The sequence below is a fragment of the Pipistrellus hanaki genome, assembly GCF_964339955.1.
Source record: "Pipistrellus hanaki genome assembly, chromosome: 2".
Taxonomy (NCBI): Eukaryota; Metazoa; Chordata; class Mammalia; order Chiroptera; family Vespertilionidae; genus Pipistrellus; species Pipistrellus hanaki.
The window spans coordinates 173,391,999-173,406,307 of NC_140504.1; the positions used below are offsets into that span (position 1 = coordinate 173,391,999).

At 60.0% G+C, this 14,309-nt stretch overlaps 1 protein-coding gene across 4 annotated transcripts in view; it reads right to left on the bottom strand.

The window, feature by feature from the left end:
- SLC6A9 (solute carrier family 6 member 9) overlaps window positions 1–14,309 on the bottom strand; it is a 35,423-nt gene that overhangs the window by 8,969 nt on the left and 12,145 nt on the right. For 2 of the 4 annotated variants that reach the window (XM_084874554.1, XM_084874553.1), the window contains exons 3-5: window positions 5,417–5,573; window positions 4,610–4,741; window positions 3,921–4,194 (exon numbers count right to left, since the gene is read on the bottom strand). In XM_084874554.1, coding sequence (XP_084730680.1) covers window positions 3,921–4,194; window positions 4,610–4,741; window positions 5,417–5,573 — 563 coding nt within the window. Of the gene's footprint in view, window positions 1–3,920; window positions 4,195–4,609; window positions 4,742–4,878; window positions 4,933–5,416; window positions 5,574–14,309 lie in introns of those variants that run through there. The other 2 variants (XM_084874556.1, XM_084874555.1) reach the window with 2 other exon arrangements.

The window sequence follows — 14,309 nt, forward strand, 5'->3', positions numbered from 1 at the left end:
CCCAGGCCGGGCCTGACAGAGGGCACATGGATGTTGAAAAGCTCTGCCTGCCAGAATAGCCAGAGGGTCCTGCAGCTGGTACGGAGTCACCGTACTCCAAACACCAGCATCCAAAGTAAAGAAACCACTTCTTATTCAGGAGATTGTTGATAGATGTTAAGCTGACAGTGTCATATACTATTTTTTATTGCAATCTTAGGGATTAAAGAGTTTAGAAGGCTAACCTGGCAGCCAAATAATGAATTCGTCCTTTATTTTTCTGGCACCATTTTGAGTTTTTGGTTTGGTTTTGATTTTGGACCATGTGCTTTTGAAATCAAATATTTAACCTAAAAGCTCTTGGAACCCAACGTATTTACAAGTTGGTTTTTGACGCAATACATCCTGGACTAATTCTGCATTAGTGGTAAGTTTCCCAAACCACATGGCAAATACCTGAGAATAGGGCAAACTTGTCTATTCTCTCCCTCCCCCACTCCCCAGCTCCAGGTCTATCTCTTTGCATCTCCAGCAGTGGCAACCGTTGTGCCTACTGTTCTTAGTGGTGTTGGCTGCATCATCTCATTTCATCTTTATAACAATAAGGTGGGTGCTGTAAGCATCCCCATTTAGTAGAGGAACAGCCAAGACGTAGAGAGATTTAATGACTTCCCAAAGCCACACAGCTGGTAAATGGCAAAGCCAGGGTTTGAGTGAGGTCTGTGTGACGCCAGAGTCGCCATGAAGACGCTGGGAGCGGGTGCTGGGATCCGAGTCCCACTGGGTGTCGGGTGCTGTGCTGGGCACCACAGGGGTTGCAGGGTGAGAGGGCACCGTCATGAGCTCAGGGCCATGAGCAGGAATCAGACCAGCACACAGAGGACTGTAAAACAAGGCCAAACGGCAGGTGGGAGAGGGAGGACCGCGGGCCAGAAGGGTAGCCAGAGGCTGACAAGGACTCAGAAATCTGCCCTCGGGGCTTCTCTCGCCTTAGAGGAGTTGTTTAATCTTCCTTTTGATTTGCTTTCCTCGGTTGTAAACTCGGAGTGTTTTTTTAAAAAAATATATATTTTATTGATTTTTTACAGAGAGGAAGGGAGAGAGATAGAGAGCTAGAAACGTCGATGAGAGAGAAACATCGACGAGCTGCCTCTTGCACACCCCCTACTGGGGATGTGCCGGCATCCAATGTACATGCCTTTGACAGGAATCGAACCTGGGACCTTTCAGTCCGCAGACCGACGCTCTATCCACTGAGCCAAACCGGCTTCGGCTCGGAGTGTTCTATAACACGTGCACAAGCTAGCTAGGAAGGTTGTCGTGGGGCTCAAATGAGATCACGCAGCCTTCCGAGGGGGTGCTGGAGAGTGTGGACCGAGAACACCTGCCGGGCAGCGCTGGCCTAATTACCATCAGGCGCCAGGCACAGAGGAGCCCGGTGGGACCTGCAGCGCATTCCTGATGCAGCAATGCTGCCTGGTTCCTTACCCTCCCGATGCTGGTCTCAGAATCGGAGAAACCGGGATGCTACTATCCTCTGAGATCAGGTGCCTGGCACACAGCAGGTGCCCAGGAAATAGGGGGTGCTCACTTCTCTCTTCCTTTAGAAGCCAGCCTGGGTAGCCCTCTCCAGGGTCACTTTCCCGGGTTCTCCAGGAGGGGGCACCGGGAAGCCATCCTGCTGGCAGGCACTCCAGCCTGGAACTGGAGCTCCCTGGGCAGGCCTGGCTCCCGCCCTGGCTGAGAAGTAGAGTTCAACTGGCCCCCCACCCATAACTAGTTTTCCTCGTCCCCTCCGATCGCACTGGGTAAGCTCCCCAGAGCGTTGCCCGGGGTGGCCCCCCTGGGCTGGGAATCCCTGGCAGGCAGGCAGCCCTGTAGCAAGCTCTTCTGGGACATCTGGGGGTGTGGGCGGGGCTTTGTGCATCTGGGAGCTTCTGGAGAGGTGCAACCCCCCACCCCACCCCCCCATCTAGGACAAGTGGCCCAGTCCACACCACATCTCAAATGCAGAACACAGAACGGGGTACTTTTTTGCTTGGTTCTCCCATCAGATGTGAGCTCCAGGAGGCAGTGCGGGGCCTGGTACCTGCCAGGTGCTCACGAAATGATTTGTTTAGTGGCTGACGAAGCCTTCCCTGTTGTCTCCACCGTGAACCCCGCACCCCCAAGGGCAGTGGACCTCTCTTCCTCTTTGAATGTCTGCAGCCCAGCCCAGGAAGCCGGGCCTGAGGAGTCTGAGCTCTGGGACTGGGCTTAGAGGATATGGATCTACTAAGACTTTGAGTGCCACTGGGGCCTTGGTCATCTCTCCTATGGCTCCCGTGACCTAGAGGAGAAAGCCTCAAACCCTTAGCCTGGCCAGGGAAGCCCTGCACCATAGGATGCCCGCTGGCTTCTTCTGTCTCAATACGCAGTGTCCCACCTGCCCCCAACCCCAGCTCCATTTGCCATCTCTTCGCCTCTGCTTACCTGCTCATTTCTCCCAATCCCTTCTCTCCCTCCTCTGAAGAGCCTTCTTAGCCACATCGTCTGGCCTCCACCCCCTCAGGACTGACGGCTGCCTGATGTGCCCCCACCACCCCCTGCACAGTCCTGCAGGAAGCACCTGCCCCTGGCATATTAGCTGCGTCTCTCCACTGGACGGTGACCGCCTGAGGACAGGAGCCCGAGGCCATTCGCACCCCATGGGGACACAGGGCCTGGCAGGCTATGCAGTGAATATTTGCAGAGTGAATGAATGAGGTTTACCACAACTCCCAGAGCCTTCTGCCCACAGGTTCTCCAGCCTGACATAGGGGGTTTCCTCCGGGGCATTCTTATAGCCACCCGTGGGGACAAGGTGTCCCAGCAGCTCTGAGGCTCTGGCCTCCATGACCACCGAGCACAGTGGACCTGTCTTTCCTGAGCACAGCTTTAGGATGACAGCCCCAGGCTCAAGAAGCGTCCACGGCTCCTTGTGTTCTGCAGCATTAAATCTAGGCTTAGCCCTAATCGTTTTTTTGGCTCAGTGGATAGAGGGTCAGCCTGCGGACTTAAGAGTCCCGGGTTCAATTCCGGTCAAGGGCTTGTACCTTGGTTACGAGCACATCCCCCGTAGGGAGCGTGCAGGAGGCAGCTGATCGATGTTTCTCTCTCATCGGTGTTTCCAATTCTCTATCCCTCTCTCTTTCTCTCTGTAAAAAATCAATAAAATATATATTTTTAAAAATCTAAATTCTGCCAAAACCGATTGGCTCAATGGTAGAGCGTCGGTCTGCGGACTGAAAGGACCCAGGTTCGATTCCGGTCAAGGGCATGTACCTGGGTTGCGGGCACATCCCCAGTAGGGGGTGTGCAAGAGGCGGCTGGTCGATGTTTCTCTCTCTTTGACGTTTCTAACTCTCTATCCCTCTCTCTTCCTCTCTGTAAAAAATCAATAAAATATATTTTTAAAAAAATCTAAATTCTTGGAGAACCTATTATATAAGAACCTTAATTCTTATAGGTTCCCCAAGAAGGCCAGGGCGCCTGCCGCGGCCACCTCACGGCCCATGTGCTCCCCTCACACTTGTTCCTCTCATCAGAACAGCTTCCCTTCGAGCTCTAGACCAGCCGTTGCCCATCTGAGCGCCACGGCCTTTGCTCGCACTGTCCTCCTCACCAGGAGGCCATCCCCCCTTTCCCCGCCTCTCCTCTGCACACTGGCCTGACTGCTATCTCCTAAGGACTCCACAACTCAACCTCCCGTCTCCCAGTGCTCTCTGGTGTGTCAGCCTCTTCCGAACAGGCCGTGAACCCCTTACACCTCCTCATGCCCCTCTGCCTCCCTCGGCGCCCGGCGGAGGGCTGGCCGCGCAGCAGGCACCCTACCAGCTCTGCGGCGGCTGCCTAGCGGCGAGAGGGAGGGCCGCGGGGCGGCACCAGGCGTCCCTGCAGCCCAGGTCCCCGGGGGGCCTCACCTCCAGTACTCCTCACTGGGGCTGGTCCTCTGGAGGGTGCGGTTGAGCAAGTGGGAGAGGTTGCCGCCGGGCAGGGAGGCCGGCTGGGAGCCGTTGGTGAGGTTGGTGGCGTCCAGCACGCCGGCGCAGTCGGGGGAGTTCCAGGGGTTGTTGCAGTAGGTCCAGGGCAGCACGTTGGTCATGGACGAGAAGAAGTAGTAGAAGGCGATGCAGATGACCACGTTGTAGTAGATGCCGATGTACGTGGACACCACCATCATGCCGTAGCCCACACCTGGGGGAGGGCGAAGAGCAGAGCCTCACCTCATGCAGCAGCCGGAGGGGGCGAGGCTCGTTGTGAAGGGCGGAGGGGCAGGCTCTCATGCAAGGCCACAGAGGGGGCGGGTCAAGGCCTTGGCGAGGGCAAGCCGGGGGGAGGGTGTGTGTGTGAGTGTGTGTGTGTGTATGTGTGTGTGTGTGTGTGAAGGGGTTTTGTTTATACACGTACGTAGGAGGGAAGGGTGGAGGCCAAGCAAACATGGGTCCCAGCATGTGTCCATGGCCTTGGTCATTGATGTGAGGCACGGGGTCAGCGTGAGGGTTCCACAGGGGGTGGCAGTGTTTATACAGATGGGCGAGTCTGCACAGCCCCCATGGCGTGTGTGTGTGTGTGTGTGTGTGTGTGTGTGTGTGTCCAGCCCAGGCCTCACCTTTGAACATAGGGCTGATCCTCCAGACCCCCAAGCAGCCCTGGCTTGCAAACTGGCCGAAGGAGAGCTCCATGAAGAAGAGCGGGATCCCGCAGAAGATCAGCATGATGAAGTAGGGGAACATGAAGGCGCCTGGCGGGCGGGGAGAGGGAGGCTCAGGGGTGGGCAGGCGGGGGGTCCCTCCCTCTTCCTGCTTGGAACCCAACAGCCAAACCTTCGTCATTGGCTAGGACCCAAGGAGGGTGTGCCTCGCACGGAGCAGGCCTCACCTTTGAACATGGGGCTGATCCTCCAGACCACCGCCCCCTCCCCCCCGCCCCCGCCCTGCCTGTCTTTGATCTCGTCAGAGGCTCCCAGAAATCTGCTCTGAGCAGAACCCACGCCCCAGAGCACCGTGGTTAGGTGGGATTTGATGGCTTAGCCAAGCAATCTCATAACATTAGGTGCTGGGATCCTCGAATGTCCCTCAGCTACTCGGGGGTGGGTGGAGTGTGTGCTATTGGAATACGGAATAGAAAGCAGGGAACCTCGGGAGGGTGGGGTGCTTTTCTCCACCTCCCTGCACCTGGAGGGAGCAGGCTGGCAGGGCGGGCCCAGAAGGCAGACTGCCAGGGTCAGGGGTGGTCTGGGCCTTGGGAAAAGGGCATCTAAGCCAGGGATGGGGCCGCAGGAGATCAGGGTTGGAGGCCTGCCTGTGGGCAGTGAGGCCTGTACCGGGGTGGGGGTGGGAAGGAGGGGGGCTGGCCTGGGCCCTGGTGAGTGGGCTCTACCCCAGGGGGTGGTCCCTGCCCTGTGCCCGCCGGGTACCTCCCCCGTTGCGATAGCAGAGGTATGGGAAGCGCCACACATTGCCCAGGCCCACGGCATAGCCCACGCTCGTCAGTACAAACTCGATCTGGTTGCCCCAGTTGCCCCGTTTGAGGTTCTGGTCCCTCTTGGTGGCCTCGCTGGGCACAGCACCGTTCTGTGGGGACAGGAGAGAAGGTACCATCAGCGAGGCTTTTGCTTCCAGGCCTGACCCTCTGCGCCTCCCCCAGTGGGGACACCACGGACCCGCCAAGCTCCTGCCGCCCGCCCACACGGGGCTTCGCCTCTGCTGGCAGGAGCCCCGCGGACCTGGCAGCAGGGAGAGCAGGGAGGAGCGGCTGCCAGAGGGCGCCAAGCGGGGCTGCCCTCCCCAGCCCCCGAGCACCCCCTCCAGGCGCCATCCCACCTGGGGAGCGGCTGCCAGGGAGCGACAGGTGAGACGCCGAGAGGCAGCCGGGGTCCAGGGTGGGGGGCGCCCCAGCCCCGGCCTCTGAAGCGTCCCCTTGCGCTCTGGGTGAGGACCTGGGAGCAGCTGAGCTTCATACCAAGCAGCCAAGTCAGGCTGGCACAAAGGCGCCTGTGTCCAGACAGCGCCCCTCCCGCCACCACCGCATTGCCAGGCTGAGCACGCTGCCCGTGACAGGAGGCCGCGGAGGAAGGGGTGCCGGGCCTCTCCCCCCGCTGAGGTCCTTCCGGGGGGCGCTGGACGAGCTGGGGGCGAGGGGAAGGGGAGGCAGCTGAGCTGGGCCAGACCTGGGAAGGGCATCCTGGGACTCAGGGTGGGGAGCCCAGCGGAGCCACCTCTATTGCCCGGGGTTGGGGAGGGGGCTCTGGGGGAGCTGCTGGCCTGAGCTGGGGGTGCTGGCCGGGGTTGGGGGGGGGCGGGGAGGAGACCAGAGTTGTAGGCCCCATGCCAGACTGGGAGGACAGACTCTGCCGGGGGAAACAGAGGGCATGACTCCAGGAAGGGGTCTCTGAGCTGAGGGGGTGAGGGGAGGGGGTTGCCGAAGAGGGGGGTCAGGAGGGGCAGAGGAGGGGATTTGCCCCAAGGGAACACCAGACCTGCCTGGGGAGCTGCAGGCCTGGCTGGGGGCCGAGCTGAAGGCAGCGCCTTTTGGAACCCGGGTTGGAAGTGGCTGCACTTTCTAAGGGACAATAAGCTCTTTCCCAGGCCATGCCCCTCCCAGCCTCCCAGGTGAGCGGGAACCCCAGCCACTCCAGGGGCTCCGAGGGGTCTCACTAAGAGACTTAGGGACCCCGAGTGTCGCCGACAGAGAAGCGCGGACAGAGACAGCCTCGTAGAGATGGGCTCTTCCCCCGAGAGACCCGGACAGGAGTCCCTGGAGGACACCCGGGACCAGAGACAGCGCGGCTGGGCTCGGAGGGAAGCGGGCCGTGACGCCGGCCCTCGGCCTGAAAGGGACGCATTCAAGGACAACCGCCCTTAGCCAGTAAACAAGGAGGCCGGTGCGGGCACGCGGCGGCCCTGACACTGCCTGACAGAGGCGAGCGGAGGCAGGCTCCGGGGCCGGGCGCCGCGGGGACAGGCACTGGGAACGCAGACCCGGGGCCCACGGCCAGCGGGGGCCCCGCTGCGCACCCCCTGCTCCCACCGCGGGCACAGGGGGTCCCTCGGGGCTCGCACACCGTGGACAGCCTTGTGGAGCCGCTGTCTTGCATACCCAACCCAGCACCGTCCCCAGCAGAGACGCTGGCCCGCACACGCCCTTGGGAGTTCTGGGGTGCAGCCCGGGGAATTGTGGGGTCTCCTTCAAGAAGCACCCGGAGGCCGAAACCGGTGTGGCTCAGTGGATAGAGCATCGGCCTGCGGACTCAAGGGTCCCAGGTTCGATTCCGGTCAAGGCCATGTACCTTGGTGGCAGGCACATCCCCAGTGGGGGGTGTGCAAGAGGCAGCTGGTCGATGATTCTCTCTCATCGATGTTTCTAACTCTCTATCCCTCTCTCTTCCTCTCTGTACAAAATCAATAAAATACATTAAAAAAAAAAAAAAAAGAAGAAGAAGAAGAAGCACTGGGAGCAACTTCTTTCAACCTGTGCGCATTCATTTATTGATTCGTCCGTGCGACCATGGAGATTTACTAACACCTGCCACGGGCCAGGCCCTGCCCAGGCACCAGGAACTAAACAATAAACAGACACACCACTCCCACTCAGAGCTAGAAGTCATCACCGACATAAATAAAACAAGTTTTATATGCAACTGCATCCTGACCCCCAAGGGGCATGTCTCAGGTCGCAGGCGTGTGCGGCAGCACGCGGGGAGGGGGCCGGTCGGGGAAGGCCGCCCGGAGGGAGGCAGAGGCTGGGAGGCCTGTTTGGCCGTGGGAGACGGTGGCTCCCCGCCCAAGTGTGCCCTCTGCGACAGGCCCCACCGAGCCCTGCCCAGGCCTGTCACCACCTCCCGGGGCCTCCTCTGGGACGGGCCTAGCAGTTCCGCGGGGTCAGGGGGCATTTTGTCAGAGGGTGTGAGGCCTGCGTGGGGTCGTTCATTCATGCCCTCACCAATCTCAGCCAAGCAGGGTCCTCTACATTGACCTGCAGTAACAGTTCCGTTCTGCCCAAGGCTTGTTTGCTGAGGGGCACAATGGGGGCAGGGGCAGCTGCAGAGGATGTGAGTGGGGTCCCAGGGCAGCGGTTACGGCAGTAAGACAGACAACCGAGAGTCCGGGATGGCCCAGGGGAGGGCAAGGCCCCGGCAGCGGACAGCACGGTCCCTGAGGCCTGCGGTTTGAGGCCTGTCCCCTGGCTCCAGCCCCCACAACCAAGGGCTGCAGGAGCAGACTCAGATCTCCGCGGCCTGCTCCCTCGCTGGCACGGAGGGGACCGGGAGGCGCGGATGCTCCCTGCCACGCGCCACAGGCAGCCGCCTGACTGAGCCCTCGAGAGCCAGCGGCCCCGCTAATGAGCAGCGCGTAAGCGAGCATGCGCCGGCCAGGCTGCCACACGGGGCGGCCGGAGCCCCCGGGACAGGGGCCTGGGCCGGGGGCCGGGGCTGGCACCCTGGTGGGAAGTCACCCACAGCACTGGGGGTCAGCTGTGCGGAAGGCGCCGGGGTCCGTGAAAGGACACGCCGCAGGGGGTGCCAGCAGCACCCACGCCCCGGGGGACGTTCCCCGGCCCTGGAGCTCGGCACTGGGGGCCCCACTGGTGGGAGCCTTGCCCGCCGCCAGGCCTCTGACGCCCTGGAGTGCTCGGTGTCTTGGCGGGAGAGGGCTCCGTCCTCAGTGGAGGACAGCCCGGGCCTATCTTTGTCCAAGACCACAGAGGAGGAGAGCTCTAACTGCACTGGGCGGGGGAGGTGGTTCCCGGAAGCCCTCTGGGGACTTCCTGCTACTTCCTTCCTGGGCAGTGAGGGCCCGCCGGCGAGCCTTTTTCAAGGGCACATAGTTTTTTGCGCCTTGTACGATCTTCCCTAAGCTAAGCCTCTCACTTAAAAAAAAAATAAAAAAAAAAAAAATAAAAAAAAAAAAAAATATATATATATATATATATATATATATATATATATATATATATATATATATATATATTTAAATTGATTTCAGAGAGGAAGAGAGAGGGAGAGAGAGATAGAAACATCAATGAGGAAAGAGAATCACTGATTGGCTGCCTCCTGCACACTCCCCACTGTGGGTTGAGCTCACAACCTGGGCACGTGCCCCTGACTGGAATCAAACCCAGGACCCCTGAGTCCACAGGTTGACGCTCCATCCACGGAGCCAAACCAGCTCTGGATTTTTTGACATGCTGGGCGGACGGCTGTATCACAGATATTACTAACAACTGTCGCTGCCGCCGTCCCCGGCCTGAAGCTGCCCACGAAAGGGCCCCTTTGTGCTCACGGTGTGACCCAGACTGGTGGCCCGGCTGCCTGACCAGCCCGGCCCCGCCACCTGGCCGGGCTCCAGGCCGCTCCCATGTCCGCCCCTCACGGCTCTCGCTTCTCCCTCGCTCACACCTTGGAAGTGAATCACACCAGAGTGACCTGGGGCCCCTCTGGGAGGGCCGCTCCTCCCCAGACTCCCCGGACAGCCCCCTGCCCTCACCCCCGACGCCCCCACATGGGCCTGGTGGGTGGCCTCCAGGACCGGGACGACCCGCCTTGTCAGCAGAGGCAGGCTTTGGAGCTCTCCCTGTCGTGACCCTCAGGTGCCCCCCCCTTCCCCAGAGAAACCGTCACTGAGGTGGCAGCGTCTTCCCTGCACAGGGCTTGTGCCCCGTCTTGGGTTAACACCCCCACCCCAGCAGCCACTTACATAAGTCCTTCCCCTAGCCCTCTGCCCGGCTTACGCCCTGCTCTACATGGGCCTCTGGGATTAAGGCCGTTCAGCGTGGAGGGCAGAATCCGGGTCTCCCACGGTGGCAGGCCCGGACCCTGCCCTGGGGGTCAGAACCCAGCGCTCAGGAGCCGGCGCCCCGGGGACCCGGCCGGGGCAGCTCCTGGGCATCTCAGCAGCCTCACCTGCGAAGTCACGGGGGAGACTAGACACCCTCATAGACTCAGCCCGGCGTAGTTCTGCCTTGCCCGGAATTTTGCTATTTCTGACTCTCTCCTGTGTTTTCCATTAGTTCCCACTACTTAAAAAAATGTTATTGCTTTTCTTTCGGATTATAAAAGCATTATAGGCTTATCTCACACACACACACACACACACACACACACACACCTAGAAACTACAGGAAAGTGTGAAAGAGGAAACAAAGCTACAAAGGCTGCTCTCAGAGGTGACCAGCCCCACGGGATGGACCCTCCTCTCTCCACGCACAACGCCGAGAACCCAGGTTTCCAGGCCCCGGCCCTGCGCTGGCTCCCGGCTCCCACCCCCAGACCAGCGCCCCCGGTATTTTTGTGAATTGTGAGCCCCCGCCTCCTGCCCTCGGAGGACACAGGATCCTGGAGCGGCCCCGCTGGGCGGGCCCCCCGGGACCCAGAGGGCTGCTTGTTTGGGACTCTGCAGGCCCAGGGTTTGCTCAGGGGACGCAGTCCTTCCAAGACAAACTTTACGGAGGAGAACGGGCAAGACCCCACATCCCAGACTGACCGTGAGCCAAGTCCGGATCACTGGCAACTCTCTCGGAGCCCCGGGGGGAAATGTGAGCAGAACAGCATTCGGTAAATTGCGGCTGCCTCTGAAGAGCCCGCGGCCTCCTAACACCGCTCGCTTCTTGTTCCCCAAGTTCTCTCCCAACCGTCCAGGGGCCTGGCGGGCCCTCAGGTAGCACCAGTTCTGCAGTGACAGAGCCTTTGAGCCTCTCTCTCTCTCTCTCTCTCTCAAATATATTTTATTGATTTTTTTTACAGAGAGGAAGAGAGAGGGATAGAGTTAGAAACATCAATGAGAGAGAATCATCGATCAGCTGCCTTCTGCACACCCCCTACTGGGGATGTGCCCACAACCAAGGTACATGCCCTTCACAGGAATCGAACCTGGGACCCTTCAGTCCACAGACTGACGATCTACCGCTGAGCCAAACCGGTTTCCGCGTTCCAGCCTCTCTTATCCAAGAATGGGAAAGAGCCAGGTCGCAGCCAGAGGAGCAGGGCCATGGGAATGTCTACCTGAGGCCAATCCGTGCACAGGATTAGTGCCTCCTCTCAAGAAAAACCTCAGGGTAATCTCTAGCCACCCCACCCCCGAGTCCGGGGCCGTGTGTGTGTGTGTGTGTGTGTGTGTGTGTGTGTGTCCCCAGTTCAGGCCTCATACAGCAGGTGAGAGGGCGAGGACGTGCCTTGTGCTTTTCATCCCAGAGCTGTGATTGGCAGAGAGCGGCCTGCCCGTTTAGGGAGCAGCAGACAGAAGACACACCTGTCAGTCATGCCCAGCTCTGCTCCAGGCCTTGGGGGCAGGAATGGGGGCATTGGGTGGGCCCTGCCTCTGCCCTAGAAAAGCCCAGCAGCCTGCTCCGGGCTGCGGGCGGTCTCTACCCCCGCTGGTTGGCAGCGGCCTGGCATGTGGAAGTGGCTTTGGTGTTCGACCCTGGTAGGGTTTGAGGGCAGCTCTGCAGAACGCTTCTCCCCAGACCAACCCACACCTCTCCAGGGGTCCCTCCTTCTCTGGCCTCCTGAAGGTCAAGTTAGGGTGCCCTCCAGGATGGCGGGTGGCTTTCCTGGTCCTCTTACCCCTGCTGCCATCCGCCCCATTGTGCCCGACAGCCCTGCCCATCCCTCACTTCCAGGGACGAGGGCATGCCAGCACCCACCCTCCCCGAGCCCTAGTGACCATTCCGGAGGGTCTCACCTGCCAGCTGAGTTTCGCCCCGTCTCCTCCCCCCGACCCTCACCTCCGAGCCCATGTACCATGTCCCCTGCCCCTCACCCACTCGCCCCATAGGAGGAACTGCCTGGCAGACAATGGGGCTGTATTGATTAGTACAATTCCTGGGCACCTCCGGTCCGTCTCCCCGGGAGCTTGGACAATGCAGCTTTGATACCCAGCGCAGATTCTCAGCAGGTCCTTGGGCCGGGGGAGCCCTCACCCCCACCACCCCCGGCCTCCCCCGTGTCCCCACCACACAGCGAACTCTTCCTGCACTCCTTTGCACAGCAGCCGCTTTCTGGGTCACTTTGGCGGGTGTCTGTCTCGCTCGCTGGCCGTGCCTGCCCCTCCCTGGCACAGCCTGCTCAGCCCCTCTCCCCACCCCCCAGCGCAGCCTCCCAGACTGCCCGGCACCAGGGCCCGACCTCCTGGAAGGTGACTGACCTGCTCCGGGGAGGAGGGGGCCCCAGGTCCGTGCGCCGCGGCCATCCCGGGTGAGCGCTGGGAGCGGAGCGCGCGCGTGCCCTCCGCTCATTCACACCTCCGCCAGCTCCGGGCGGCTCTGCGCATCCCCGGCCTCTCCCGCTGCTGGCTGGGCAGCAGCAATTACTTTCACCTCATCTCCTCCCGGAGCTCGGCCTCCCCGTCCCGGGGCCCTCCCCCTCCGGCCAGTCCCCACGCGGCCCAGCGAGGGTGCTCCAGAGCTGGAGTGAGGCATGGGGTTTGTTGTGTTTTTCTCTTGTTCCCAGCAAGTTATTGGAACAAAACACACACACACACAGACACACACACACGCTCTCTCTCTCTCTCTCTCTCTCTCTCTCACACACACACACACACACACAACTACAGAGCGAGGCAGAGCGAGCTCAGGAGAGTGTCGGAGGGCGGGGCACTTCTCGCCCAGAGCTGGGCCTTTGGGGCTCAGATGCTTCTGAGCCCTGGGCCTGGCATGTGGTGGGCTTCTGGTAGGGGGGTCGGGTGCCTCCAAAGCACCTCAGACTTCTTAGAGTGGCATGGGCCGGGGCTGCTAGGCCCCGGAGCTGGCTCCCTGCCCCAGACTTAGGGGTCTCCAACTAGCCAGGATGGCAAGGCGCCTTGGAGAAGGTGACTGGCTTTCTCTGGTGTGAACTGTGCTTCCACCTGTCCGAGGGAAGAGGCCTTGGCTGACAGGGGGGTCGCCACAGGCTCCAGACCCAGGGGGCTGTGGAATGAGGACCGTGGGGGTTGGTACGGGGCTGCCCAGAACCGGGGTGCTGCTCTGGGCGTGCGTGTGCGTGGGCCGGCAGAGTCCCGCAGGTGATGCTGTGACTGGGGTGGGATGTGACTCAGACACTCTTCTCTTTTCTGAGGCCACAGTCCCCGGTCCTGACGGTGAGCACCGCTGGCCAGCGGCCAGGAAGTGGGCAGGAGGCTCTGGCCCTGGGAAGCCGTGGCTCTTGGAAGTTCATTGTCGGGCAGAGGGCCTGGCACAGGATCGGATCTTAGGGAACATTGGCCAAGGGGAGGAAGCATGCGTGAGTTCTGATGTAAAGCACAGCCTTCCGGTGGGGTTGGTGAGTGCAGCGACTCCAAAGGGAGCATGGCACGGTGACGCTGAAATAAAAAGGACATGGCCTGCCCTGGCCGGTGTGGCTCAACTGGTTGAGCATCATCCCATGCACCTAGAGTCTGCCAGTTCGATTCCTGTCAGGGCTCATGCCCAGTGCACGGAGGGGAGGACTCGCAGGAAGGAGGCAGCAGATCAGTGTTTCTCTCCCACTCTCTTCCTCCCTCTCTCCAAACCAATAAAAATGTACTTATTAAAAAAAAAGGGGGGGGGGGTAAGGGGACACAGGCTTTAGAGTCATACAGGCCTGGTTCCAACCCCAGCTCTGCCAGTTTCTCACCAACATGTGGTCACTTAACATGTCTGGTCTTAGTTTCTTCATCTCTAAAATGGGGATAATATCCGCTCATTATTATTATTTTTAAAATATATTTTATTGATTTTTTACAGAGAGGAAGGGAGAGAGGGATAGAGAGCTAGAAACATCGATGAGAGAGAAACATTGACCAGCTGCCTCCTACACACCCCTACCGGGGATGTGCCCGCAACGAAGGTACATGCCCTTGACCGGAATCGAACCCTGGGACCCTTCAGTCCGCAGACGGACTTGAGCCAAACCGGTTTCGGCTATCCACTCATTATTGAAGCTAGTGAGCATTAGTAATAATTAGTAACAGATAATGCATTTGAAGTGCTTACTATGAGCCCGACACTGTCCTGAACACTTAATATATATAGACAACAACTCTTTTAATCCTCCCAGCAACCCCTTGAGGTCGGTACCTTTTGATCCCCAGTTTGGGGGGAAAGATGGAGACGGGCCTTGGCTCAAGCAAGTATTCTAAGAACGGCCTCAGACCCCACGGACTCCGCCACTCAGTGGGCCAGCCTCAGGCGGCCAGGTCCCCAGACATGCTCCCTGACTTCCTGCGGCTCAGACTGAGGGCCAAGCCCTGGCGGGCCGCTGGCTCCAGGAAGGCCCAGTCACCCATGATGCCCAAATGCTCACTTCCACCCAGGGTGGGCCCGGGCTCTCGCTGCCCTGGCCTGGGCCGGGTGCCCAG